Consider the following 27,235-nt stretch of genomic DNA (forward strand, 5'->3'; position numbering starts at 1 on the left):
ATCATGAAGTTTAGAGGCACAAGTTTCACGGGAAGAAATGGTTCCACTTCAGATAATCATGCACGGCTTACCATTTAACTTACAAGAACACAGGTTATGTTAATTTAGTTCAAAAGTGAAAAATGAGAAATATGCACGAATCAGAAGAATATTAAGGGTTACTGGTAACAGAAGGGACTTTTCTTTGCAATGGAAAACTGGTATTTTTACCCCAAGACATTAAGATACAGCTGTATTTAAACTACTTTTATTCTAGAGCTAATCCAAAGCTTCTTATAACTTTTTTTCCTGAAGCTTCTATCACTGATCACTGCTTGAAATGATCACATGCATGTATTACTAATGTGGCCTGTTACTGGAATTTATGTGCCTTTATTTTCACATTGCTAACCTCCAACTATAGTTCTTCACATACAAGTAGCAAATAAATGCCATGTATCCATTCAAAGCATTGAAGCTTTCCAAATTCAGACAAAAAAGTAATGGTATATAAAAATCTTTTCTTTTGATAACATGAAGCTAAAAGTGGCTTCTAGCACAAAGAGTATGTATTTGAAGCATTACTGACTAGATACCTCATTAATGTAAAAATTCCACAAGTATAGCTGTGGTGGCTTGAAAATTCCACTACCACAATAGCTTAGCCCACATTTCAACATCAATGCTGAACCTCAAATTTAAAATTTACATCTTCTGTGTATGCAAAATGACATTCCACTGAATGCTTTGTCATATATAATTAAATTCCAAGTGACTTGTTACCATGATTTGAACAGAACTTTTTAACACTGTATACATTCATCTTTTTATGTATCAAATGCAAAAAGGCAGATTCATGTAAAACATAAAATTAAAATGTAAAATGAAACAGCTCAGTAAATTCTCAACTGCACTTGCCTGATGCAGCATTAATTTAACCATATAATGAATGCCGTCTAATGACAAAATCCCATTTCCCATTCTAGGTGAACAAACCAAAGAACTCAACATGTACAAAATGGTATAGGTAAAGTGAGCTTTTTTAAAATTATGACTTTTGTTTTATTTCCATGTATTAATATTGAATTAATAAAAATAAAACAAATAAGTTACAAGCACTGCAGAGGAAGAAATGACAGTAAGTAAAAAGTGTTCTAAAAAATAAATTTCAAACCTGAATCTCACTCCCTCCTCCTTGTAAAACATACTTCCAAATAACCTGCCACCTTCAAAAGGTGTGAACTCTATTAAAATAGTATAGAAATAAGCTTAACTATGAATAGAGAGTGAACTAGAGTATTCATAGAAACAATCACATTTCAGTATCATGTAATAAAAACAGGCTGCGGGTGACCTGCAAGCAGCTTAAATTTATCAACTAATAATTAAGGTAGAATGGTCAAAATAGATACAATATCCTACAGTCACTTCATAAAATCATAATTATTATAATATTTTAAAGACTTTTTCAGAATGACAGAGATACGTTGTGTCACTTGCAAAAAGTTTGACTTTTTACTTTTAAGCTGTCATTTTATCACTGTATCTGTAGTCATTCCATTGGCAGTAGGCACTCAAGAAAAAAGTAAGTAATAACACACTTTCATATCTTCATTACTGAGGTCTTATTACTAACTGCCCAACTTTTAGAGGGCACAGATTTTTCCTGGGATTTTTTTTTTGAGAGGAAGGAGAGGAGATAAAGAAGCGAGAGGAAGTAAGGTGAGGGAGCAGGAAGGGAGGGGGGTGGGGTAAGGAGAGAGAGGCAAAGGGAGAAACATTTGATATTTAGCAGGACAAACATGCTTAGACTGAGAAATTCTTTGGACAAACATATTTGGCTTTTATGCTGAGAGCTGCTGTGCAGAAAACCAAACTGTTGTTTCATACTTCTGTTTACATTTATCAGGAACGTGTTTGCAGACACACACTGCGTTTGCAACAACACAAAACTATTCTAAGGTTGAGCTGACATTTCCAGACTAACAAAGGACAAACATAGTCCTAGAATATGTCTGCAGCAGCTGATCTGAAGCTCGAGTGGACAAAACCGTGATACCTGACCTTAAAAATCTGCTAACACACTTCCCAAATAGAGATACCACCTAAAACAGAGTCCAGACGCTTTCTGAGATTTTTCTTACAAAATATTCTCTTGTCAGCAAATATATCTCACCAGATTATTCTGTTTTACTTGCAGTAGGGGCCTTAATTTGGAGAGGAGTCAAAGACTAGATTGTACTTTTTCACTTCCAATTACGACTTCTAACCCAATTAAGTGCTGAGCAGTTTCTTACAGGTAGAAGGTAAGGAATTGGAAGTCTGAAGCCAAGATATGGAGAAATGGTTTGTTTCTACAAACTTCCTTTAACAAGCTAGAAAGCAAACAATATACAAAATTGCAATATTATGCATTATTCTAAATTAATCAAGATTTAATAATCAGAAGAATATTAAATTTGGAGATGCCTGTGTGACAATTCTTCATCTGTAATCATTAAATACTTATCATTAAATACTTTGTATTCTTCCACAGGACTCAGTTCGCTCCATGTCCACATTGTCATAAAAAGCAAAACTGACTGTATAACCATATCTCACTCCACAATTTGCTAATTTAAATGACTGATTTGCAACGAACATGTCTAAAATTTATCTCACAACCATGTTTTCAGAGATGGTAAAGAAACAGACCAGCCTAGCAGAATTTTCAATATAGCAAAATAACACATAATCACAGAATGACAAGGGTTGGAAGGGGCCTCTGGGGGTCAAGCCCAACCTCTCTGCCAGAGCAAGTTCACCTAAAGCAGGCTGCACAGAAAAAGTCCAGGTGAGCACTGAACAGCTCCAGAGATGGAGGAGTCTCTCGGCAGTCTGTTGCAGTGCTCCACTCAATGCTAAGAAGTTCTTCTTCCTGTTTAGATGGGACTTCCTATGTTCAAGTTTGTGCCCATAACCTGGGCACCACTGAAAAAAGACCCATCCTCCTGACACATCCTGTAAGCATTTGTAAACACTGGTAAGATTGCCCTGCAGACTTCTCTCAGATAAAAAGCCCCAAGCCCCTCAGCTTTTCTTAATAAGAGAGATGTTCTAGTCCCTTAATCATCTTCATAGCTCACTGATGTACCCTCTCAATCAGTTCCCTGCCTTTCTCGAACTGGGAGCCCAGAACTAGACATAATACTCATAGAGCAGAGTAGAGGGGGAGGTGAACCTCCCTCAATCTGCTTGCCACACTCTTCTTGATGTATTCCAGGATACCATTGGCCTTCTTGGCCGTATTCCTGGTTCACGGTCATCCTGTTGTCCACCAGCATTCCCAGGTCTTTTTTCACAGAGCTGCTTTCCAGAAGGTCAGTCCCCAACTTGTATTATTGCTCCCTAGGTGCAGTACGCTACACTCACCTTTGTTAAACTCTGTGTGACTTTCCAGCTTCCACCTCCTGGTGTGTAGGCCACCACTTTCAGTGTTGAATCATCAGCAAACTTGCTGAGTGTATACTCTATTCCTTCATCCAAGTCATTAGTATTGAACAGAACCGGATCCAGTACCCCTGGACTCTGTGCCACTGACCACAACCCTCTGAGCTCTATTTCAATCCACGCCACTGTCCACTCATCTAATACACACTTCCTAAGCTTGCCTATGAGCATGCTGTCAGAGATGGTGTCTAAAGCCTTGCTGAAATCAAGTTAGGAAACGTCCACTGCCCTCCCCTCACCTGTTTAACCCATCATGTCCTCATAGAAGGCTGATTAGTCAGATATGACTTCCCTTTGGTGAATCCATGCTGACTACTTCTGACAACTGCTTCTTCCACACAGTTTGAGATGATGCCCAGAACAAGCTGTTCCATCACCTTTCCAGGAATAGAGGTGAGGCTGACTAGCCTGTAGTTTCCTGGGACTTCCTTCTTGCGCTTTCTGAAGACTGGAGTGACATTGGCTTTCCTCCAGTCCTCAAAAACTGAATTCCCATTGAAATCAACCAGTTAATTTCTATCATTCACTGGTGGTTTAAAAAATTTCAGCAGGAATCTACCTCTGTGTTTTGGTATCTAAGTGTCTTTAAATAGGCAAGCATTTCCATTTATATAATAATTCCACAATTATTTATTGTTAACTAATACATAAGATAGCATGCATATTGGACTGCTAATTAATTAGCATGTAATCAATGAGCTAAGTAGAACTGAATGGAAATATAATTTATAATCCAAAGAAGATATTCGATATTCCCATAATTAGAACAACTGGACAAAAGGAAAGCTTATAAACAAGACAAAACAAGTTAAATAGATCTTGTTTCATATACATAAACATACACACACATATATACGTATAGGTGTGTAACAGTGTGAGAGCTGAAATCCCCCTCCCACACTGACAACAACCAGGCTAGCTCAGTCTGGAAGCAAATGAAAGCTGTATTTACAAGCAAAACTACAATCTATGATGAAACGCCAACCAAGCCCCCTCTTTTTCCCACAAGGGGCCTCCCCCTGCCAGCCAGAAGGACAACCCCCACAGGCTCCCCTGGCAGAAGGCAGAGAGTCAAGAAGCAGAAAGGCTGTTAGACTTAGCTTGTCAAGGTCAGTATGTTATCTTCAGCCAGAAAAAAAGCAGCAGGCAGACAGAAGCCAAGAAAGCTGAGACTGAGACACTTTAGTTTTAGCAGTAGTTCTTAAACATTTCTATCTCTCCAATGGAAGTGTTTAGAATAATCATTATTTTGCTTTCTTACACCCAATAGTGACTTATTTACATTATTTCACTTTCTCTGCTTGAACTTCGTGAAGAAAAATTAAAAAGACAGTCTTAAAACCATCACAATGTGTGTGTGTATATATATATATATATATGTATATTTACTTGTGCTTCTACTGCTGTACAAACACTATTAGCTTTTGGAACAATTATATTTTGATAAGCTGGGAAACAACTGGTATAGACAGGTGTAAGTTACTTTGAAAATATTATGGATCCACTAGGAAATAAGAAGAGCTAAGAAAATATCTGAAGCATGATTATTTTGGGGAGATCAACAGAGCTATCCACTGACATTGTTATTGTTTTCTAGTAAGTCACACACTTAAAAATTTTAGAGCATAAAGAGGAAAGCTAGTTGTGATCTCTTTCTGTTATTATACAACGTTCTGCAGAATTAACAACTGTGGAGAATGCTTTGCACAGAATCTGGGACCTTTGAATACATCCAGAGACATGGATGCAACTGTTAATTACTACAGTTTTGAAAGAACACACTTAAAATGGGTGTATGAAAGCAATATTTTTATTTTGTCAGTAAATATGTTCTACTGACTTTATGGATTAATTAAAATTAAAGCAAAAAGCCATTTTTGCAACACAGAGATCTATAACACAGAGTTGAACACGAAGCAAGAGAATTTTACCAGAGAAACAATAACTCTAGTGATATTTGCTTTTTTTCACAAAGCATGATGTGGATTATAAGCAGATTCCCCTGTTTCTACGGGGAAAAAAGTACTGTCTAACACTTAAGTCAGCAAAAGCTCATATAGCTTCAAATCTGCTGAAAATAGAGATTTCCTGCAAAGTAAGTGAACTGGTAAAATCTCCAAGACTGTAAACTTTTGAAAAAAGCTAGAAGTATTTTGTTTCCTAAACTCAATATTGTCTTAGCATCCTGCTCCATGTTCAGAGACAGCCTCTCAAGTTCCTGTTAAAAGTATACAAGCTTCTAAGCTTCATTTTCCTCAGAGTGAAACATACCACAGTGAACACTAAACACTGTCTGGAATAAAATACTTCTTAAATTTATGAAAACCACCAAATACCACAGAGTTAATTACACACACACATTCTAAATTTGCTACCTAACTGACAAGCTGAAATGCCACATCATACATTTAACAGGTTAACAGGAGTGACACTGGTAAGTAATTTGCTTCTGGCCATCAATGATGTTAGTAACAACACCACAGAATTATACTGCAGTTAAGCATTCTGGTAGCTTTTAACCTAATTATTGCATGGGAAACAATCCAAACAAGGGTATAGTAAGCTATGACTGAGCTAACAGGAAAACTACCATGCATGCTTTCAGTTAGTATTACAAGTTTCACAGTTCTAAAAAAACAGCAGCTTGAATTTATTTTAAAGGTTATATAACTACCAATTTTTCAAGAAGATGGTAAACACCCATAATTTTATGCTTTGTAAATGCACTGTATTGATGTCCTAAGTCATTCATTCATTTAAGATAAAGAGTACCACAAAATTCAGTTACCTGATAAAGCCCAAAGGAGCTTGCCCCTATAGAGAACTAGAACGAATAATTATATAAACCCAAAACAAAACAGTTTTTCCTATTACCTCTTTTCCTCTTTTGCTCTCAGCTGTTCTTCTTGTCTTACAACCTGAACCATCACAGACTCAAACATGCCTGTTGACAAGCCCACTAAATTGCAAGGCACAGAACGACGTCTTGTTGAAATGCATGCTTCTCCTTTTTCGTCTTCCAGGCCATAGTATCCTCTAGAAGTTGCAGCTATTGATGTTTTCTCTCTTAAATGTCTAGGAGGAAAAAGCAAGCCAGTTCACAATGATGATTTCATTTATGATCAGTACTTCAACGCCTACACTGTCAACAACAGATCAAGTATATTTACTCAGAAAAAAAGCAATTATTTTTCATCTGCCACTTTTTCTACTTTGAAGGTTCCTTTCTTAAATTTTAAACTCAAACCAAATAGGTTACCGTGAGTTTTCACACCTGGTAAGATTGGTGGATATTTACCTCAAGTAATCAAATATACTATTTTGGGATTGTATTTCCTGTATTTCCTGTATTAATCCATAAATATTTGGAAAGAAAATACTTCCACAGCACTTGACGTAAGAAACTACCATTTTAGAAGACATCTAAATATCTGGAAAAAATCCCAACAAACTTGTTTATATTGATGGGGGGTGAGGGTTGTTAAACAGCAGTTTCATTTTATTAAAAATTGGAAGAGATGAGAAGCAAAACACTACAAATTTGGTTATAAAGATCTGTTTCATCTTACGCTGTTTCCAGTACTCTGGCAAAACTGGTATGAAAAGTAGCACTCTATTATACAAACTCAGTAAATATTTGTGGGAAGGTGGAAAAATTTCTATTTGATGAGAGAGTACATAAGTTGATTTCACTATCTTATGGAGATGCTAATAAAATTAATTGAGCATCCTCAGATTCTACCGAATCCAAACAACAGTCATATTATTCAATAAAGCCTTCAACAAAATGTTGTTCACTTCAATACAGTTGAGATATTAGTAACACAGCATACTGAAATTAACTTGCCACAAACCTTCCAAGCACCGTTTGGTTAGCTATTTATTTGCCTGGCATCACTCTTTTAAGACAGGAATTCTGGTGTTTTTTTTTTTTTAAATCAAGCAAACTACCAACATTCATGCCCCATTAAGTTCATCCCCTTCCCTTCTGCCTCAAACTGTCCCAAAATTACTGTCAGTCAAACACAGTATGGCTGCAACCACACAGAATGCATTAATTCTGGTTTATTCAGTTTAATTCTGCACCATGTTCTTCAAGTGTTCCTAGTAGGCTATATTAGCTGGAGGCTAATGCTCTGTGTCACTAGGAAGTTCAAGGCTGATGGACATACACAGCTTTACACATTTCCTAATACTGTTCCTTCTTCACCTTTACCCCTTGCCAAAAAACGCTCTTGGTTTTTACATATAACATAGAATGCCACTCAGAAGACTGGTGGACTGTTGATTGGAAGGAGCAACCACGGTTTTCTGAATATGATTAAACTAAGCTTATGTCAAACTCATGAGAAAACACGTTATTTCATGCAAGATTTAAGCTCATCTTTTTACCATATAGCTTGACAGATTTCTGTGCTTCTGCTGCTTTGGCTGCTAAGTTCCTGCCAGGATGCTGTATTTAAATATATCACAATTTACATTTTGCCATTTAAAACTATAATACGCAAAGCATGATCTTTATGATTATTTATCATAATCTTTATGATTATTTTAAAATATGCCATTTTAAAGCTGGTGCACTGGCTCAAGATTTTATTCTTATTGGAAAGACAATAAAGTTTTCACAATTTTAAAGAGTCTGGTTTTCATACTGAGTTTAGATTAGCATCACTTGCTATTGCCAGCATAAAATTAAAAATGGTGCATTTGATGTCTTGTCTAAAGAACTATGCCTCCATGTTTATGAAAGACTTCTTTCAGAAAGAAAATCTTAGCCAGGAAATGGTCGGCCCTATTTTGCACTGGAATTTCCAAAGCATTTTGAATTCACATTTGGAAATATTTGCACAAAGAGGAAATGTTCCTTTGTACAAGAATGTAGAATTCAAGTGTTTTATTATGTTTCTGTCATTATTTTTGTGTTGGGGGTTACTTGCCGTTGTTGTTCTAGTTGTTTTGTGGGGGTTTTGTGCTGTTGGGGTTTTTAAATACATGCCAATAGTACAAATCCTTCTGTTCTACTTTATGTAAACAGCATCTAGCGGGGCCCCTAGTTTTCCACACCTACCGGGACAGCAGCGCCAGCTTCTGTTCCAGCATCATCTCCAGCTTCTGGGCCTGCCTGGAAAGCCAGTGATCTACACCGTGCAGCCGGTAACACGTCTCCAGCATCAGCCGGAAGTCACCCACGAAATCTGCTATCCCTGTGTACTGACCACTGGAAAATTTCTCTTCCATTTTCAACAGCCACATTCCAGCTGGCAATTGCTGAAGGGCCTGACTGCTGTTACGACTCGACAAGGAGCCAGCTCCTTCTTCCGCAGGGTATGCCTGATCCGCGAGGGGCTTCAAAAACGGTGCTGTCAGAGGTCGGTACTTCTCTAAGAGAAACTCGCTCAAGATGCGGTATCCCTGCCGTAGCTCGGGATTCAGGCTCTGCTCCCAGGAGCAGCCGCCCCTCTTCCCTTCCCCATCCTCTCCCTCCTTGTTCGGCTCCTCCTCCCCGAACCGAAGGCGGCCAGCCGTGGATCGGTCTGCCGAAAGGTCTCCGCTCGCGGCGGAGGCGGGCTCTGCAGAGTCCATGTCTCCCTCTCCCCGAACGAATAGGGCCTCGCCTGCTCCAGAAGGGATGCCGGCCCCGAGCCGGCTCTTCAGCATCAGCTAGGGACCTCCGCGCCCTGTCTCGCGCAGACAGCGAATCGACATCAGGCTCACCTATGCACAGAGACACAATTCAGGCCCCCGCCGCTCTCCATCGCCACTGCCTCAGCCCCGCCCCCAGCTGCGAAGGGCGGGACGCGACTGTCGAGGTGGAGTCAGCAGCCGGCCACCCCGCCAGCCCGCGTCTCCCCATCTCCAGGCTTCCCCAGGTATCCGGCTGTGGCACCCTGGCCTGCGCAAGGCCCCGCCCGCCCGTGCGCGCGCCGCGGCTGTACGCAACGCCCTCTCCCTGAGAGGCTGCATGCGTCGTCCCGTCGTCCCTAGGCTGACCTCATCCCCTCACTCCTTTCCCCGCCTTCGCCCGTGTCTGTGCGAGGAGCTCTTCCCCTCCTCGCCTCACAGCACGGCGGGGCCGGCGGACGGCAGTATCACTTAACGGCCAGCGATTGCAGGAGGCGGGAAGGGAGAAAGGGAGAAGAGGGAAAGGGAGAAGAGGCAGGAACCCAACAGTCGGGGAGAAGGCCGAGAGAAAAGGACACACCGCCTAACCTAGTGCGCATGCGCCCGAGGCAGCGGCCGCGCGCTGGTGGTGGTGGGCGCCAGGTGAGGCTACGTCATCAGAGGGCGCCTAGTGCGGATGAGTACTCTGCAAGCCGGCGATGTCTTTGTCGCCCGCGGCGGCAGACCCTGCTGCGCACGCGTAGAGGAAGGGCGATGCCGGCGGAAGGAAAACGCCAGTCGCTGTGGTCTGGGGCAGTCCGCGTCGTGTAGCAGGATCGGCGAGGCCGCACTCGTCAGGGTGGGTGAATGCCCTGAGTCTTTCACGCTGGTTTGGTTCGCCGTGGTTATCGATGTTGTTGCGTAGTAACCTCCACCAGCCTCCCCAAAGCATAAATGAATCTCCGTACTTGTGTTAGAGGACACCCAACTAGCGGCTGTCGCAAAGGGCGAAGGTGTTCCGGTAAAGACATTCAGCAGTTAACGTGATGAAGTCTCCAAAAGTTCTGCCTGTTGCAGTACCTACCTGAAAAGTTGATATTTGTGAATGAAGCTACTAACAGTTACATTGAGCTACCCAGTGGTGCACCTGCAGCCCTTCTGGATATGCCGTTAAGCACCTTCCAGTCCTGCTTACCTCTACAACGGCATACTGACAAAAATTGCTTGGCCTTTAGGGAACTCCACAGTAGTGGTATTAAGCACAAGGGAGACAATGACTTGCGTGCATGGTTTTGAATTTATACCTTCCACCATCCATGGCTGAAAAGCTTAGAGAACTGTGCTAGGAGAAAAATAATGAGCCTAAGGGTGGGATGGGGAGAGGCAAGATCAAGTTCTCTTTGATCAAGCCTCTATGTCCTCTGTTTCTATAGAGCATTCTCATCCATTCTGCAAGATAACTGTGGAGATTGCTCCAGAGAACCTGCTTATGACACCATCTCAATGGGAATAAATTAGACTTTGCAATATAAAAAAATGTAGATCCACTCTTCCATACTTTCTCATTCTAAGGACATCAAGATATTTCTGTCTCCTTCATCCTCGTTTGGTCACATCCATGCGTCTGTCAAGCTGTTTTTGCAGAAGAGGCCTAAGTGGACACATTCTGCCTCACTCACAGTACCATGCTTCCCTTGCAGGCCATGCCTACAGGACAGAAATGTGGGCCCCACAAGGTTAGCAAAAGCCCTGCCTCCCACCATTTTCCTATCCCAGTCTACAAAGCCCTGGTACAGCTTATGCACAAATGCTGATGCCTGAAGTCTTGTCATCTCTCCTGATCATTTAATGATACTACAGCTACTTGGTTTTATCCTCCAGAACCTCCCCTTGAAATGCACACTCCAAAGAAATGTGGTCCGACACCCAATGTGCAGAGTGTGGCACTGGAGCAGAGACTGCAGCATGCCTCTGATAATTTATCTCAGGAAAAATGTTCAGCTCTTCTAATTCCCACTCCAAGCTGAAGTTGATGGAGTGTCATCAGTGGGACAGAGGTGGTGGAAGGCTTCCTGCAATATGTGTGGAGATAAATCAACTGCAGAAAAAATACGAATTAATATAAGGGAAAGCAGCCAGCCATGTTACAGTGGGAATTTCTAGTGTAAATTATACAAGTGGATTAGACTGGCAGTGCTTTTAGCAGCATTGTGGCTTTTGGATGTTCCAGGAGTAACACTTGGGTTTTGGTGCTCCTGGGTCAATCAGAAGAGAAAAATTGTCCAAGCAGGACTCTTAGGCCTATTCCCACAGGACACTCAAGCAGTGACTAAACATGTAAAGCCATGATTCTTCACAAATCTTGAGATCAGGGTTGCCCTGGATTAACAAGGATCAGTTCTCCAGCAATCCTCAAAAATACAGCTTTTCTCTATTCAGGACTGTGAATGTCCCTCTCCTGTATTCCGTCTCCATGGAAATGTTTGTTGCTTGCAACCTCCCAGCTGAGGGACTTGCCAGCAGTCAGATACTGTGGCAGTTTAGGCTGGGTGCCCCCTGCCACTGCCACATGAGATACACCTCTGGTGTCCTGGGTGCCCACCCAATGGGGTGGACACAGAAAACGGCGTATTGCTACCCATAAATCCTGCACCCTGTAAATCCATCTGCAAAGTCATTCTCTTTCTCTTTCTTCCCTCTCTGCTCCCATGGGAGATGCTTTCTCTTATTGGGTAATGGTGGGGGAGTATCTCAAGGCCTCTTAGTCCTGACTAGGCCTGATGCCAGGAGGAGAATGGAGGGGGAGGGCAGTCTCAGACCTGGCCAGCCTGAGACTTGCCTAGCAGTGTGAGGGGGGAAGAAAGAGCCCTGGGGGTTTTGGGTAGACCCCCAGGTGGGAGAAGGGAAGGACTGGGAAGCCTCTGGGTACTATGTAAGGGCTCTGTATGCTTTGGGATATTTTTTTTTTTTGCCACTATGCTTTGTAGTTTTCTGTAGTTTCACCAATCACTTTTCCATTTAAACTTTCCATCACTCTCCAATCCATTTGTGTGTGTCATTCTTTTGTCCCTTTCGGGGCAAGAAACGAACTGTCTGGCCTCAAACCAGCACAGATACTTTGCAAGAAATCTGTTAGCCATGGGAAATGGCAGAGAGAAGAAAGCTTAGCAAAACTATAGACAGTCCAGCCATTTCAGTTGAATCAAACATAGATCATTGGAAGAGAGAGGGAATGATAAATCCTATTCCTCTTGCTTGAGTATGGTGGTACTGCAGCTCATGTTAGTGCTCTCCCTTGCACGACTTGCCATGCCTCTTTGCTCCTGAATAACCTTCTGCACCCTGACGCTTAACATTATACCAATGTACACATTCTTGTGCTAGCTGCAAATGTGGGAAGTGTCCTCAAAAGAGCTTCTTTCTTCCTGAAATAAAACTGCACAAAGCCTAGAAATGGCAACGGTAAAGTTGAGTTGATATGTTTCAGCTAACCAGTTACCATCTCTCCAGCTGCTTAAAAGCTTTCAGTTTACAGGTGCTGTGCTAGTTCAGTGCAGTCTTTCCACTACAATGCAAAGTGAGGGAAGAGTAACACGCACAAAACCCCTCTGTGTTAAGATAAAAAGGGTTGAGATAAAAAGTGTACTGAGTAAACAAGATAAGAATGCAATGAACAATTACCTTAACTTAGCCTGTTTGCAGAAAAGGCACAGTCTAAAGCAGAAAAGAATACAACAAACTAGCCAGCTCTCACTCATCTCGTCACCGTTCCTGCAGGAAAGCACAAATGCCCAAAACCCAGAACCCAAAAGCAACAACCAGAATAGGAAGCCACTCATGTTACAAACTTTGCTTCAGCCAGCACTTTCATTTTGAAGTTGGCATGACAACAGCATAGTATTGAATATCAACAGATTCAGCTTAACTCATTGCATTCTCCACTCCTTGTTCCATACCATCTGCATCATGCCCAGCAGCAATTAGCATCAAACGACATACATCATACATCATTCACTGTCCATTCTCACTCAGAATGAGATTGCTTTGCAGTACAAAGGAAACTTCTCACTGCAGATGCCCTGGAGCTCCACCCTGCTCCAGCACAGTCTGGATCAGTCCATGATCAGTACAAATGGTGGGGCTGTGGCACCCTTGTGGCACCCTTGTGGCACTCAGTTCCAGTGATTCCTTCCATTCCTGCAAGTGAAGGAAAACTGTGGCCTGCATTCTGGTGCTCAGATTCCAGCACATCCAGGTGTGGGGATCCCCCTGTCACATATGGGTTCCACCCCTCTTAGTTTGGTGGCATCAGATTACGCTGGGTGCCTGTTGTCCTGGTAGGGCCATGACATGGCCCAGTAGAAATCCAGACAGGCCTTAAGACGTCTAGACAGGGTCCCTTTCTCTCCTCTCCTTCCTGCAGGAAAACAGGGCAACGTGGGAAAAGGAACAAAGGGGACAGGACTCCTGCCTGTCTGGTAAACAAGATATTTATCTGGGGTGAGAGCACGTAAGCTGACCACTGCAACCCCAGATACAAGGTCCTTGCTTCTGCTTTTATGGTTATAGCCTGGCAGAACACCTTTCCATTGGGCAGCTACACGTTAGCTTCAGTGCCCCATTGGACCAATCTATCTCTGGCAATTGGTATATATACAAGAGACTAGGTAGTCACCCTGGCCTTGCCTTGCCTTGCCTTGCTCAAGCCTGCTGAAGCCTTGCCTTGCTTCAAGATAGTCACCCTGCCCTGCCTCGAGTGCCTAGTCTAGAGCCTGGGATAAAGCCACGAGCCATACACGTGCAAGCCAGAGAAGCCACAAGCCTAGAAGCCAGAGTTGTCTTAACCTGATTCCCCTTGCCACCAGAATCGTGCCGTGCCTCAGTTTACCCAGAAACCAAGCAAGCTCCCATCGGAAAGAGCGTTGTTAACTTACTGCCGTCCGCTGAAGCCAGATCAGCCTGGGACCACATGGTAAAGCTTTCTTGCCAGCAATCTGCTGTGCTGTGCCTTACGAGAGCGCCCCAAAGCTAATGCAGCAGCAGCAGCAGCAGCCCTGTGTAGGTGATACTAGCTGTGAGTAACTAATTTACTGCCCTTTGGATTTAAAGGTGCTTATCAAGTCTCTCCCCGCTGTAATCAAGCACTATCTGCTCTTGGGGACTTTCTCTTTCCAAGTTGTTGCCTCCTAATTTGCATAGAATAGTTTATATTTGCCCTAAGACTGCACAATTCCATTGTAAATATATCTTCCAACTGTACAACGATCCTTTTAATGAGTTTTGGCATATTTCATTAATAAAGGGTTACTATTTTTATTAATACCTGTTTGCCATGTCATTTATTATTTATTGTTGTGAGGGTAATTAACAAATATTCCTCCCCTCGACCACAACACCTGTATCTCCTAAAGCTTCATGCTCTCATGGGTTCAACTTGCCAAGCCATCAATTCATCACAGTCCAATAAACCCAGGTGCCCCTCCATCTGGTTGGAGGAAGGATCCCTCTAATTCTGAGCAGAATCGCTTTCATCTTCTGAGATGCTTTGGGACTCTCTTCAGAAGGATCAGAAGCAGTATCAACTTGTCTGCTGTTTTTGCAATATACTATGTATTTTCTCAGTCTTGCCACACGAGTGCACCATTGAATAAAAAGCCACACCCAGCTGCTGCTTTAAGTTAGAGGTAATACTCCATTTTTATATACCCAAGATATAACTGCTGGAGCAAAGGCAAACAAAGTTTAGAAAAATACACAACAGTGATAAAATGGAATTATATTTTGCCACATTCAGTATTAATAATAGGAGCTATGGTACACATATCAGAAAGAAAATACTGCTCAGAAGAAACAGAGCTGGTAAATTTAACATTTCAATGAGGTTTATTCTATTTTCCCTATATCTGAATGTCATAAACAATTTTTCTAAAATGTTCTTATATATATTATATACATTATATATATTCTGTTGTAGCCATAAAAATAAAATCACAGAATCACAGAGTGTTAGGGGCTGGAAGGGATCTCAAAAGATCATCCAGTCCAACCCCCCTGCCAGAGCAGGATCACCTAAAGCAGATCACACAGGAATGCATCCAGGCAAGTTTTGAATATCTTCAGAGAGGAAGACTCCACACCCCTGGGCAGCCTCTTCCAGTGTTCTGAAACCCTCATAGTGACAAAATTTTTCCTCATGTTTCCATGGAACTTCCTATGCCTCAACATCCACCCAATGCCCCTTGTCCTGTCATTGGGTATCACTGAGAAGAGCCTGGCTCCATCCTCTTGGCATTCACCCTTTACATATCTATAAACATGAATGAGGTCACCGCTTAGTCTCCTCCTCTCCAAGCTCATGAGCCCCAGCTCCCTCAGTCTCTCCTCATAAGGAAAATGTTCCACTCCCTTAATCATTTTTGTGGCTCTGCTCTGGACTCTTTCAAGCAGTTCCCTGTCCTTTTTGAACTGAGGGGCTAGGAACTGAATACAATATTCCAAATGAGGCCTCACCAGGGCAAAGTAGAGAGGGAGGAGAACTTCTCTTGACCTACTAACCACACCCCTTCTAATACACCCCTGAATGTCATTGGCCTTCTTGGCCACAAGAGCACATTGCTGGCTCAGGGTCAACCTTCCATCCACTAGGACTCTCAGGTCCTTTTCTCCTTCACTACTCTCCAGCAGGTCAGCTCCCAACCTATACTGCTCCATGGGGTTGCTCTTTCCCAAGTGCAGGACTCTACACTTGTCCTTGTTGAATTTCATTCAGTTGCTCCCTGCCCAGCTCTCCAGCCTGTCCATGTCCCACTGAATGGCAGCACAACCCTCTGGTGTGTCAGCCACTCCACCCAGTTCGGTGTCGTCAGCAAACTTGGCTGACAGTGCACTCTGTGCCCTCGTCCAGGTTGTTGATTAATATATTGGTCCCAGTACTGACCCCAGAGGGACTCCACTAGATACAGGCCTCCAGCTAGACTTAGTCCCATTGACCAGCAACTTCCTTTCTTCAACCAGTTCCCAACCCACCTCACTACCTGATCATCCAGACCACACTGCCTCAGTTTAGCTGCAAGGATGCTGTGGGAGACAGTGTCAAATGCCTCACTGAAATCAAGATAAACCACATCCACTGCTCTACCATCATCTATCCACCTGGTTATGTCCTCATAAAAGGCTATCAGATTGGTCAAACATGACTTCCCTTTGGTAAAACCATGATGGCTGCTCAAAATGACCCTCTTGTCCTTGACATGCCTAAGGACAGCACCAAGGATAAGCTGCTCCATTACCTTTCCAATAATAGAGGTGAGGCTGACTGGTCTATAGTTACCTGGGTCCTCCTTCTTACCCTTTTTTGAAGACTGGAGTGGTATTTGCCCCCCTCCAGTCTCCAGGCACCTCTCCTGTCTGCCATGACTTACCAAAGATGACGGAGAGTGGTCTGGCAATGACCTCCACCAGCTCCCTCAACACCCATGGGTGCATGCCATCATGACCCATGGATTTATGGATATCCAGATGACTTAACTGTTCCCTAACCCAGTCCTCAACAACCAAGGAATATTTCTCCTTTGTCATGTCCTCCTCTGGGGCCTCAGGGGTCTGGGGCTCCTGAGGACAGTCTCCAGCAGCATTTATTAACTCCACCTTGTTTGTGTCCTCTGTCACCAGGGCACCCACCTCATTCAGCAGTGAGCCTACATTGCCTGTAGTGTTAGTTTTTCCTGCAATGTATTTAAAGAAGTCCTCTCTGTTGTCCTTGACCTCCCTTGCAAGCTTGAATTCCAAGGAGGCCTTAGCTTTCCTAGTTGCCTCCCTACATCCTCTGACAACAGTCTTATACTCCTCCCAAGTGGCCAGCCCCTCCTTCCATGATCTGTAGACTCTCTTCTTCCCCTTGAGTTTGCTCAGCAGTTCCCTACTTAACCATGCAGGTTTCCTGTCTCCCTTTCTTGATTTCCTACTTGTTGCAATGCTCTGATCTTGAGCTTGGAAGAAGTGGTCCTTGAATATTAACAAACTATCAGGGGCCCTTTTGAATTCTAGTACCCTGTCCCATGAGTTTTCCCCTAGCAATTGCTTTAAAAGGCCAAAGTTGGTCCTGTTGAAGTCCAAGGTTGTGATACTGCTCCTGCTTGATATTCTGTTCATACCACACAAGATCCTGAACTTCACCATCTCCTGATTGCTAAAGCCAAGGCTGCCCTCAACCTTCACCACTTCAAAAATAATTGCATATGTGGATCTATGTCATTTGTGGATCTATGTGGATCTATGAGGGATGAGCAACTGACATCATTTACCTGGACCTGAGCAAAACCTTTGACACTGTACTGTGCAACATCCCGGTCTCCAAGCTGGTAAAATATGGATTCAGTGGGTGGACAACTCCATGGATAAAAAACTGGCTTGACAGCCACATCCAAAGAGTGGCTGTCAATGGTTCTATGTCCAAGTGGAGGCCAGTGACAAGTGGAGTCTCTCAGGGCTCAGTCCTGGGACCAGTCTTGTTCAACATCTTTGTTGGTGACATGGACAGAGGCATTGAGTGCACCCTCAGCAAGTTTGCTGATGACGCCAAGCTGTGTGGTGCAGCAGACATGCTGGAAGGAAGGGATGGCATCCAGAGGGACCTTGACAGGCTGGAGAGCTGGGCACAAGCCAGCCTCATGAGGTTCAACAAGAACAAATGCAAGTCCCTGCAAGCCCTGCAGTCAGGGCAATCCCAAGAACAAATACAGGCTGGGCAGGGACTGGCTTGAGAACAGCCCTGAGGAGAGGGACTTGGGGTGCTGGTGGATGAGAAGCTCAACATGAGCCAGCAGTGAGCACTTGCAGTCCAGAAAGCCAACCAGATCCTGGGCTGCATCAAGAGAAGCTTAGCCAGCAGGTGAAGGGAGGTGATTCTCCCCCTCTATTCCGCTCTGGTGAGACCTCACCTGGAGTACTGTGTCCAGTTCTGGAGCCCCTGTTACAAGAAGGACATGGGCATGCCAGAATATGTCCAGAGACGGGCCACCAGGATGATCAGAGGGCTGGAGCACCTCTCCTATGAGGACAGACTGAAAGAGTTGGGGCTGTTCAGTCTGGAGAAGAGAAGGCTCCGAAGAGACCTTATTGTGGCCTTCCAGTATTTTAAGGGGGCCTATAAGAAAGCTGGGGAGGGACTTTTTAGGATGTCAGGTAGTGATAGGACTAGGGGGATGGAGCAAAATTAGAAGTGGGTAGATTCAGATTGAATGTTAGGAAAAAGTTTTTCACAGTGAGGGTGGTGAGATGCTGGAACAGGTTGCCCAAGGAGGTGGTGGAAGCCCCATCCCTGCAAGCTTTTAAGGCCAGGTTGGATGTGGCTCTGAGCAACCTGATCCAGTGTGAGGTGTCCCTGCATATGGCACGGGCATTTGGAACTGTATGATCTTTGAGCTTACACTGTGTGAGCTCCTCTGCCTTCATGTCATCACAAAAAATGGCAAGAAATTTGGTAATTATTGTGTTATCCACAATGTCTAAGGTGGTTAGGGAGAAGCGGAAATGTTAAGCAGACAAAGTTATACCATGAGGGAGAAATCTGAGATATGCTTGGGAAAAAATAATCATCCAGACAGAATTCACAAAGGACAGGGTGCTCTTGTAAAGGAATAGAGACAACTATCAGACATGACCATACTCTGATATTATTATTAGATGAGGGAAACTTAGCAGGTTATAGAGATTAAAATCAGGGATCTAAAGTTATTTCTGGCTGGACACCTGTCGACAACTATTGCTAGAGTAAATATTTAGTCTCTTCCTGAAACTTGATTTGGGTACTATCATGAAGTTTTTGTAGTGTGCCCTGACCTGATACATTACCTTTACATTTGTTTGTTTTCAAGATTAAATCAGTGCCATTCGACCATAGCAGAACACCTAGTGGCTACACATATTTTAAGTACAATGATTTAGTAGGCAAACCCCAAAAGTTTTAAATTCCTGAATTACTTGTGGCCATTGTCTGCATTTAGCAACAATTATATGTACATTCTCAGAGATTTATGTAATAATTTTCAGAAAACATGTAAAATATTGGACAAAACTGACTCAAAGCCTCTTAAATCCAAAGGTACTCTAGCGTTTTTGTGAAGGACTATTTCACCATTCCACTACCCTCAAAGAATCATTTAGGCCAGCAGACTTATAATATGCATATTAGGACACCGGAAAGTTCTATCCTGACAGGTCAGAAACTGCCTGTTTCAGAGAGTGGAATGATTTCTGCAGCAGCAATACAGAAGCAGTGTTTAGGAAGAAAAATGGAATTTTGTGTTTCTTTCTGTGAAACCCTAGCTTGAAATAATGTTATCTGTTTGCTTCTGGAGTAGTGAAGGTGTAGGAAAAAATATCTTCAACCTTCAACTTTAGGTTATGCTTCACATATGAGAAAAAAAAGGTTTTGTTCTTTGTGTAACAGTGTATCTTCTCCTTGCAGTGTTGTAGTGACTGATTAGCTTACTATTAATTGCTTCTTCTTCTTTTAGTTCATGCATTAAACCCAGAGGTCCAAAATCCAGTTTTCTGCTACTGATGACCCCCACAGTGACAAACAAGACAGCTCACGTTAAGGATCCTTGGAGCTCTTCTGTGAGGTGACCAAATTAGCACTGCCAGCAGAAACAGTTACACTGTGTATCACGTGGTCCTCTTGCTTACATGATGGCAAATAAAAAAAATACCAAAATCTAGAAGACACTACCAAAGTACTTGTCTCTTGAGGATCTGCCACCTTTTTATCAGCTGCACAAAATTTCTTAGGGTACAGAGTCTCTGGCATGTGAAGAAAACAGTCAATCTCTGAAACATTCCAGATGAGTTATTCTGATCATTTTTTTCATCTTTTCATGTATCCCACTACCACTGCTTCTATCTTCCTCCCATAAGGATCCAGTACTACTTTCAATTGCTAAAACTGTCCTTGTTGCGGATTAGATATACAAGCTGACAGCAAACAGAGAAAACACCTTTGAATTTTACACCTTAGGGACATTTCTCCTTTTTATGAGTTCTAAAAACTGTAACCTGTTTTGTGCCCAAAGTTCTGTAGCAAATAGTGCTGAAAAACAACAATTCTCACTAGAATAAATAACTCTCAGGTACTTAAAGTGTAAGTAAAATTTTACAATGTGTTGCAATGCATCAAAAATTAGTGATCTTCCCATGACCCTAAGTATTTAATTTATATTAATATGTCACACTGTGATTCAAAATTCTGTTATGATTCAAAATTCTGTTATCATGTTTTTTTAGAACTAGGGAAAGAATAAAGCAATCTAACAAATTCAGAATTTTCTTTCTTCATTCCAGATTGCCTTTGAAGTCCACTGCATGTGCTAATTACTTTTGATTAGACTGCTAAACCAGACTTCTCCTGAAAGGCAGTGTAATGGAACTTGCCATGTATCCTTATGCTATTCTAAAAGTTTTAAATTGTGTGTTTGTTCCCATTTCTGTATTTTACAACTCACTGGCTACTCTTCTCCCTACACTGCACTGAAATTGCTATTTATCCCCTAAATATGTGACAGACAGAACAGAGATGTAGCTCCAACATGGGCTTCTGAAGCTCCCTGTAAACTGATGTGGCCTCATATGAAGTTACTCTGCTGCAGTATCTTCACATCCTTAAACCTTCCCTCATTCCCTCCCCTACCTTCAATAGCAAGGCAAGAGTGTTATAGTTCAGCTATATACATGTTCACTGGTGTCAGAGATGGAAAAATAACTTAGACTGTGAATGTGAAAAGGTAGCAGACAATAGCTGCACATTAATGTGATTATGAATGTATGAAACCAATTTTAGAAACTCTGAAGCACAAGCCTGCTATCTGCTGTCTGCAACCAATATGAGCTGGCTGTAAATGTTGGTAAGAATTGGACAAAATAGAAGTTAAATATTGTGGATCCTCCAATTAACGAAGAAAAACCACTAGTTAGGAGGTAGATCATGCATTGTGCTTCTGCACACAGACTGTCTGGTTTTAGTAAAATGAGGGCTTGCAGCCCTGGAAATAAGAGCTGGCTCCCAAACTGGCTCTCTCCAGGCTTTTTATAGGCCCACGTGGGAGGTATATTTTCTTTAACCTTCCTTTTTTTCCATTGACATACCTGTTAGAAGCCCTGCTTGTCAGATACCCTGTCAGCCTCCAGGTTTCTGTCTACATACAGTGAATACACATGGCTTACAACACTGCTGGATATTACAGCATATTACTGGGCAGTGGACCACTTTGCTGAACCCCTTCTGTGGACCTGTGTGTCCCCTAGTGCATGAAGAGGGCACATCTTTTATGATATCATGCTCAAGAAACCATCCTTCTGTTATTTCTGGAAGCACTAAAAAATATGCAACCTGTAATGAGTAAAAAACAACTGCATGAACATTCTCTGCAGTTTGAGAAATGTTAAAAAAACCCAGTAAAATGGCATTGGAGCTTCCGTTTATACAGACATTTTTTGCTTTTGTGTGTGTGTTTTTAAGAACAGAAGTTTCTCAAAAATGTTAGACTTGGCAGCAGTGGTCAGCATAGGCATTACTAAGTCATTAGTCTTCTGCTGTATACAGAAATACATTGAGGTTTAAATAAGTGCTGTTTAGAAAGCATTGCTGTACAATAGAACTGAATTATTGAATGACAGTTTGGAAGTACTGGGAGACACAGATAGGCTACAGCAGACTCAGTTTAGTCCTGTGTATGTCTTTTACATGCCATGTAAACAGAGTGTGGAATAAGATAAAGTTGACTGTTAGATGCTCATGTAAAAATGTTATTAGAATATTTGAAAAGTGCTACAGTTTCCAAGAAAAAGGCCTATACACCCCCATGACAATTAATTTCAGTATGTTGCTAAATATACTCAGTTTGGTGTCTTCATGCCTTTATCAGAGAAAGACCTCCATGTGAAGAAAAATAGGAACTTCTCATACAAATATTAGTATGTGGTCTGCTACAATGAAAATGTAACCTGTATTCCCGAATAGTCCTAATAGACTAGAAACTCTGAGGAGTAGACTAGAAACTCTGTATTCAAAACTAGAGCAACGATTTTTGGCCTCACATCTTCAAAAATCTGAAAATCCTGATTTTCTCATCTGTTTTGATGTTTTCAGACACTTTCACTGAAAATGTTCTAGACAGGCTTTCTTTAAAACGTTAATATTTGTGATCAAATTTGTGATCAAACTTTCCCCAGTGTAAACCTGGCAAAATACAATGGAGTTAGAAGTACAGATTTTATTCCTGATCTTTTTCTTTCAAAGTGCATTGGCTATGTTTCAGGTTTGTTCCAGCTTGAGAGATTTTTTTTCAGTTACGTCTGCAAATTGTTTGCAAAATAACTGGCTGATAAAATGTGGTTGCTGGTATTTAATGTATGCTCAATATTATTCATGTAATAGCATGTGGTAGCAGGAAATTCTTTCCTTCTCTTCTCTCATTGCTGCAAATATTGACTTTTTGCATACACATATCCATTTACCTAAAACCACCTAACAAAATAGTTTTAAGCAGTTTTTGTTGTTACTTTCCAACTTCTTGGCACTCACCTTTTACCCCCTTGGTAAAACCATGTTGACTGCTCAGTGTCCAGTGATGTACAGGACCTAGCACTGAATCTGTAAGGACAGAGTTATTAGCAGGTCTGCAGCTGATGAAATAACATTAACTCTAATGGTGAAAACAAGAAAAATTTTAAAAAATAAAAGCAAACCAGGAAGAAGAGTGAGTGAGAGACAGTGAAAGAAGGGGCAAGGGAGATGTAGGCACCAATGAGAGAGAAAGTGAGAGAGAGAATGAGAGGAAGGAGGGGGAGACAGAGAATGGGAAATGCTTCCCAGTGGCCATCCAGGAAGAGAAATGTTCAGAGACAGCACCGCATATGAGTGTGCCTCCCCCTGTTCCCTGACCACTGCCTGCAGGCAGTCCCTCCTTGTAGTACTTTTCCCACAACAGCTTGATATCTGAACAAATTCCATGTTGTTTGTTCCTGATTTTGATGTTGCTATTACTGATGGTAACATGCTCCTCAGGGAAATGGCTGAACAGCTGGTTTATTGCTGAGTTTTCTGCAAATGCTCAACTAAAACTGTAAAAAAAAATAAACTAAAACTTCTGTTTATTATTGAACACCACTGATCTGGATTTAGAAAGACTCTTTAGATTCAAACATGCTCAAGGACCTAACCAATTCCAGTCTAAACAATAACATTTAAAATAAACTGTAAAAGCTAAGTTGGAAGCTTGACTGCAATGTGAAGGCATTCTCACTGTTTACATGGCTTAATCTACCCAGATTGTATCAATTACAGGTAGTTTAAGATGTTTTTGTGGCTACTGTTGACATAGGTATATGTTGTTACTTAGCTATTCCATGGTAGTGTTGGTGTAGTGTATTATAAGGTTCATACAGTTGGTCATGTAAAATAAAAATATGTGGCTGTAGTGGCCACAAAGACTTCATTTATACCTGTAATATTGCCTTATGACCTCGGAACAGATACAGACTGTGAGGATGGTTCATGTGACACGCAGCCTATATCTTGCAACATGGATCCATCTCTGTCTTACCAAAAATGCAGCTGCTGTAGCATCATCAGACCTTGACCCTGTGTAGCTTCTGAACAAGTGCATTAAAAAGTGTACTTCTGTTGCATCATAATGTTTTAAATTTCATTTGTCCTGCACTGAAATGACATTTAGAATTCTTCCCATATTTTTCAGTCTTCTAGCCAGACTTAAAAGAACTCGAAAGTTCACATTTCTTTACCATTAAATATGTCTTTTAACAAAGTCTTTCTGCTGTCCTGGTAAACTGTCAGTATCCAGTGAGGGCTTAATGAACTAAAAAAGGCTTTTCCTAAATGTGATGTAGGTAAATTACATAACTTTCTTGACATAGTATGCAAATTACAGATAAAAGCTGTGGAGTTTGGTTTGGGTTTTTTTTTGGGGGGAAGGGTAATTTTAAGAAAAAAAAAAGTCACTGTTTTTAGAGGATGTTTGTTATTTCAGTAAATTATATAGAAGTGTGATTCACTCCTCCAAAAATGCAAGGCACACTTATTAAAGTGAATGTGAATGTGTGTCGGTAGGGAAGAGCCATGGGAGGACCAATAAGTGAGTGAAGGGTTAGCAATTTGCTCATGTAGATAAAGCCAAGTGAACATGCCAAATGTGATAAAGAAATGCCCCACATCCGCTTTAAACGAGTTCATTCATGTCACAAGGAGTCCAACTGCTGCTGGTGGTGCAACACCTGCAAAGTCTGTTTAATAGCTGGGTAAATGTTTAAGCAGTTAACTTGTTTCAAGCTTCCTGCAAGGAAGGAACTTTCTACTACTTTTACTATCTTTGTATTACCATAAACCCAGCTTCTGCCCTCAAATCAGACTTGGAAGGAATGACAGATAGCTAGAAGAATATCAGTAATGTAAAATATCAGAATAATTTTTATTAGTATATTCAAATATTACACAGAAATACTGGCTAAAATTTTCCATGCAGTTCCAGGGAAGACAGCTTTGTATCATTGCAGAGAAAAAGATGTTTAAAAGTTTGTTCTTATTATTTCCAGCATTTCTGGAATTCCAGCAGCAAGCAGAGCCATGAGAATGTTGATGTAAATGAGTGAAAGTAGAGATCTAAAAGATTAGGTCCACGTCAGACTTTTCTCTTATTCAGAGGTTTGGCTTCCTGCCATGTGTTCAGGCAATAAATTGGCTGTAACAAAGCTGCTTCTACCATTCTACTGAGTACCAGTATCCCATCAGAGGCAATAGCAGGCAAAATAAGGTAAGCAAGAATGAAAGACTGCAGCAGGTTTTTAAAAAGGCTTAGCTTTAAGATTATTTTATCAGACTACTTGTGTAGATTCTAATAAATAGTGATTTTTTTCTCAGTTCGTTTTGAAGTTTTCTTCTGAAATCTCTTCCTTAGTCTAGTTTATGTTTTTTTATATATTCATGTACAGATTTAATAAAGTCTGTCTGAAAGATATGATAACCTTATTATTTATTAGCTGTAAGATGCCAAGAAGTTCTTTTTAATCCACTGTTAAATTGAAACAAACTCAAAGGAGTTAGTTATGTTCTTTGGAAGCAGGACTGTCAGCTGCAAGCCAATACACTCGAACTTAGAAATATAGTTTTAGAGATGCCATGTTATAAGAGTACCAATGTATCATGAGATAATATTTGGGTCATACCATCATGTGAATGAACTAAAAATAAATTTAAATTCTCTTTTCATGTACTGAATTTGATTTAATTTTATGGTCAGATGTACCTGAAGGTTAAGTGGAAGAGGGAATGATGGCTAAGGACAAATGAGAGTATCAATGGGGCAAGAAAAGCTATACAATAGATATTCTTTGTTCCATTTATGTAAATTAATTGATATAGTCTATGTAGTAGGAAAAAGTTCAAAAGTCCCTGTGCTCTTAGGGTGATCTTGCTGCCACTAGCCACAGATGTGTTCAGTTATGTCAGATTTCATGAGTCAAGTTTTTGGATTCCCTTATACTTAGCATAGATAAAAACCAACACAAAAGAAACCCAAGTTTTCAAAACAAGCAGAAGTTAACTAGATCTGCAGCCAACAAGAGTATCCAGCTCTTCTAGCTGCCTTCAAGCAGCATATACCTTACAGAAGAGAGAAGAGAACTTAACAAATGGGCATGAAAGACATTAAGATAAAGAAACAGATACACACCATTAAAAACTATGAGTAAGAATGAAAGATGTGGAAGTAGGTGATTAAAGAATATGGTGTGAGAGAAAAGGCTTATTGAAATGGCAGTATTTATATGTCAGTCTTAAGGAACTTGTGAGGAAATTGAATGTGTGGAACCTTTTGTTTGTTTCTTGTAGGGAGCTTAGTTTGTTCTGGCTAGTTTAAAAGAGGTGAAGTTCTACCATATACTTTTTAAGTGCAGTCCTTCAGATCTTCCATAAATCCTTCAGGTCTTTCTCCATATAAAGTTTCCTAAGAATTTATCCACTTGCAAAATATGCTTCTGAAATTTTTCTTTTTTAACTGGCCTTCCCTGTTCAGGAATTTTGCAGGATTTTGGCTTGTAATCATCCTTCTTTTGTACAGTAGTGTAAATGGGTGTACATTTGTACTGTACTTCTTTTGTACAGTAGTGTACAGTGGATGTAAATAATGCAGATGCAAAACTGAATCTAAGTGGTTTGCTTGGTATCACATTAATTCTAAAAAAAGAAATTATCTCTTTAAGCATTTAGGACTAACTCTACATAAATTTGCATTAGCAACTGCAGTATATGAAGGGCAAATCCAGCAGAATATGATTCCCTGACTAGTTAACTTGATATAAGAGTCAGGAATTGGGATCTTTAAAGCTTCTGATAAAGTGCTACCAAACTAAAATTGCACTTATGTTTTCAGTAAGAATGTTCAGTAAGAAATGAAATGTCTGATTTTGAACATCTTGGATCTAAAAATGTCTTGATGGTTTGTTGATGATGAACACCTAGCACGGGAACTTCTCTGAAAATCCACAAGCTGGTGTTATTGCCCACATACTTTGCAGAGTCTGATGCAGTTAAATGTTTGCAGAGGTCAGGTTCCACTTAGGAATCAGTGAAAAAACCCAAAAGGCCTTCTTCTGTTTAGCATGCTCAGAGATAACACAATTTCAGCAAGATGAAGAAGACCCAGCGTTAACTTTGTACCTCTGACTACAAGTTACTGGACATTTGAAAAATTAGAGGTCTTTGCTAGGAAGAACACATTAATTCTTTCTAATAAATATTTCACTTTTCAGTGACCTGACAATGTTTAAACTAAAGAGCTAAAGACTGAAAAAGAGCCTTATTTAGGCTTCATAGTCTAGTAACAAGAATTGCCAGGGATAGCAGTATTTAATTTCTATTAGTTTGCTTAAATATTTAACAAGAAACTCTGCATCAGTGAACAAAACTAAACCAGAAAACAGAATTCCCTTTCACTGGTTTAATTAACATATCACTATGCTAGTGTGGGAGCCATGATTTCTCTGGCCTGACTGCTATTTAGTTATTCATCTAGTCTTCAAAGCCTGAAAACATTATTTTTTGTAAATAAAGTCACAAATACAATATAATTTGAAAAATGCAGATTATATTGAAGTG

At 41.1% G+C, this 27,235-nt stretch overlaps 1 protein-coding gene across 1 annotated transcript in view; it reads right to left on the reverse strand.

Annotated features, from left to right (window-relative positions):
- The window catches only part of KIAA2026 (KIAA2026 ortholog), a 47,063-nt gene extending 38,012 nt beyond the window's left edge, over positions 1-9,051 (reverse strand). The window contains exons 1-2 of the mRNA XM_054397573.1: positions 8,537-9,051; positions 6,343-6,543 (exon numbers count right to left, since the gene is read on the reverse strand). Of these exons, the coding sequence (XP_054253548.1) occupies positions 6,343-6,543; positions 8,537-9,051 (716 nt within the window). The remainder of the gene's footprint in view (positions 1-6,342; positions 6,544-8,536) is intronic.
- Positions 9,052-27,235: the final 18,184 nt, after the last annotated feature.

Source organism: Indicator indicator, chromosome Z (assembly GCF_027791375.1).
Source record: "Indicator indicator isolate 239-I01 chromosome Z, UM_Iind_1.1, whole genome shotgun sequence".
Lineage (NCBI taxonomy): Eukaryota > Metazoa > Chordata > Aves > Piciformes > Indicatoridae > Indicator > Indicator indicator.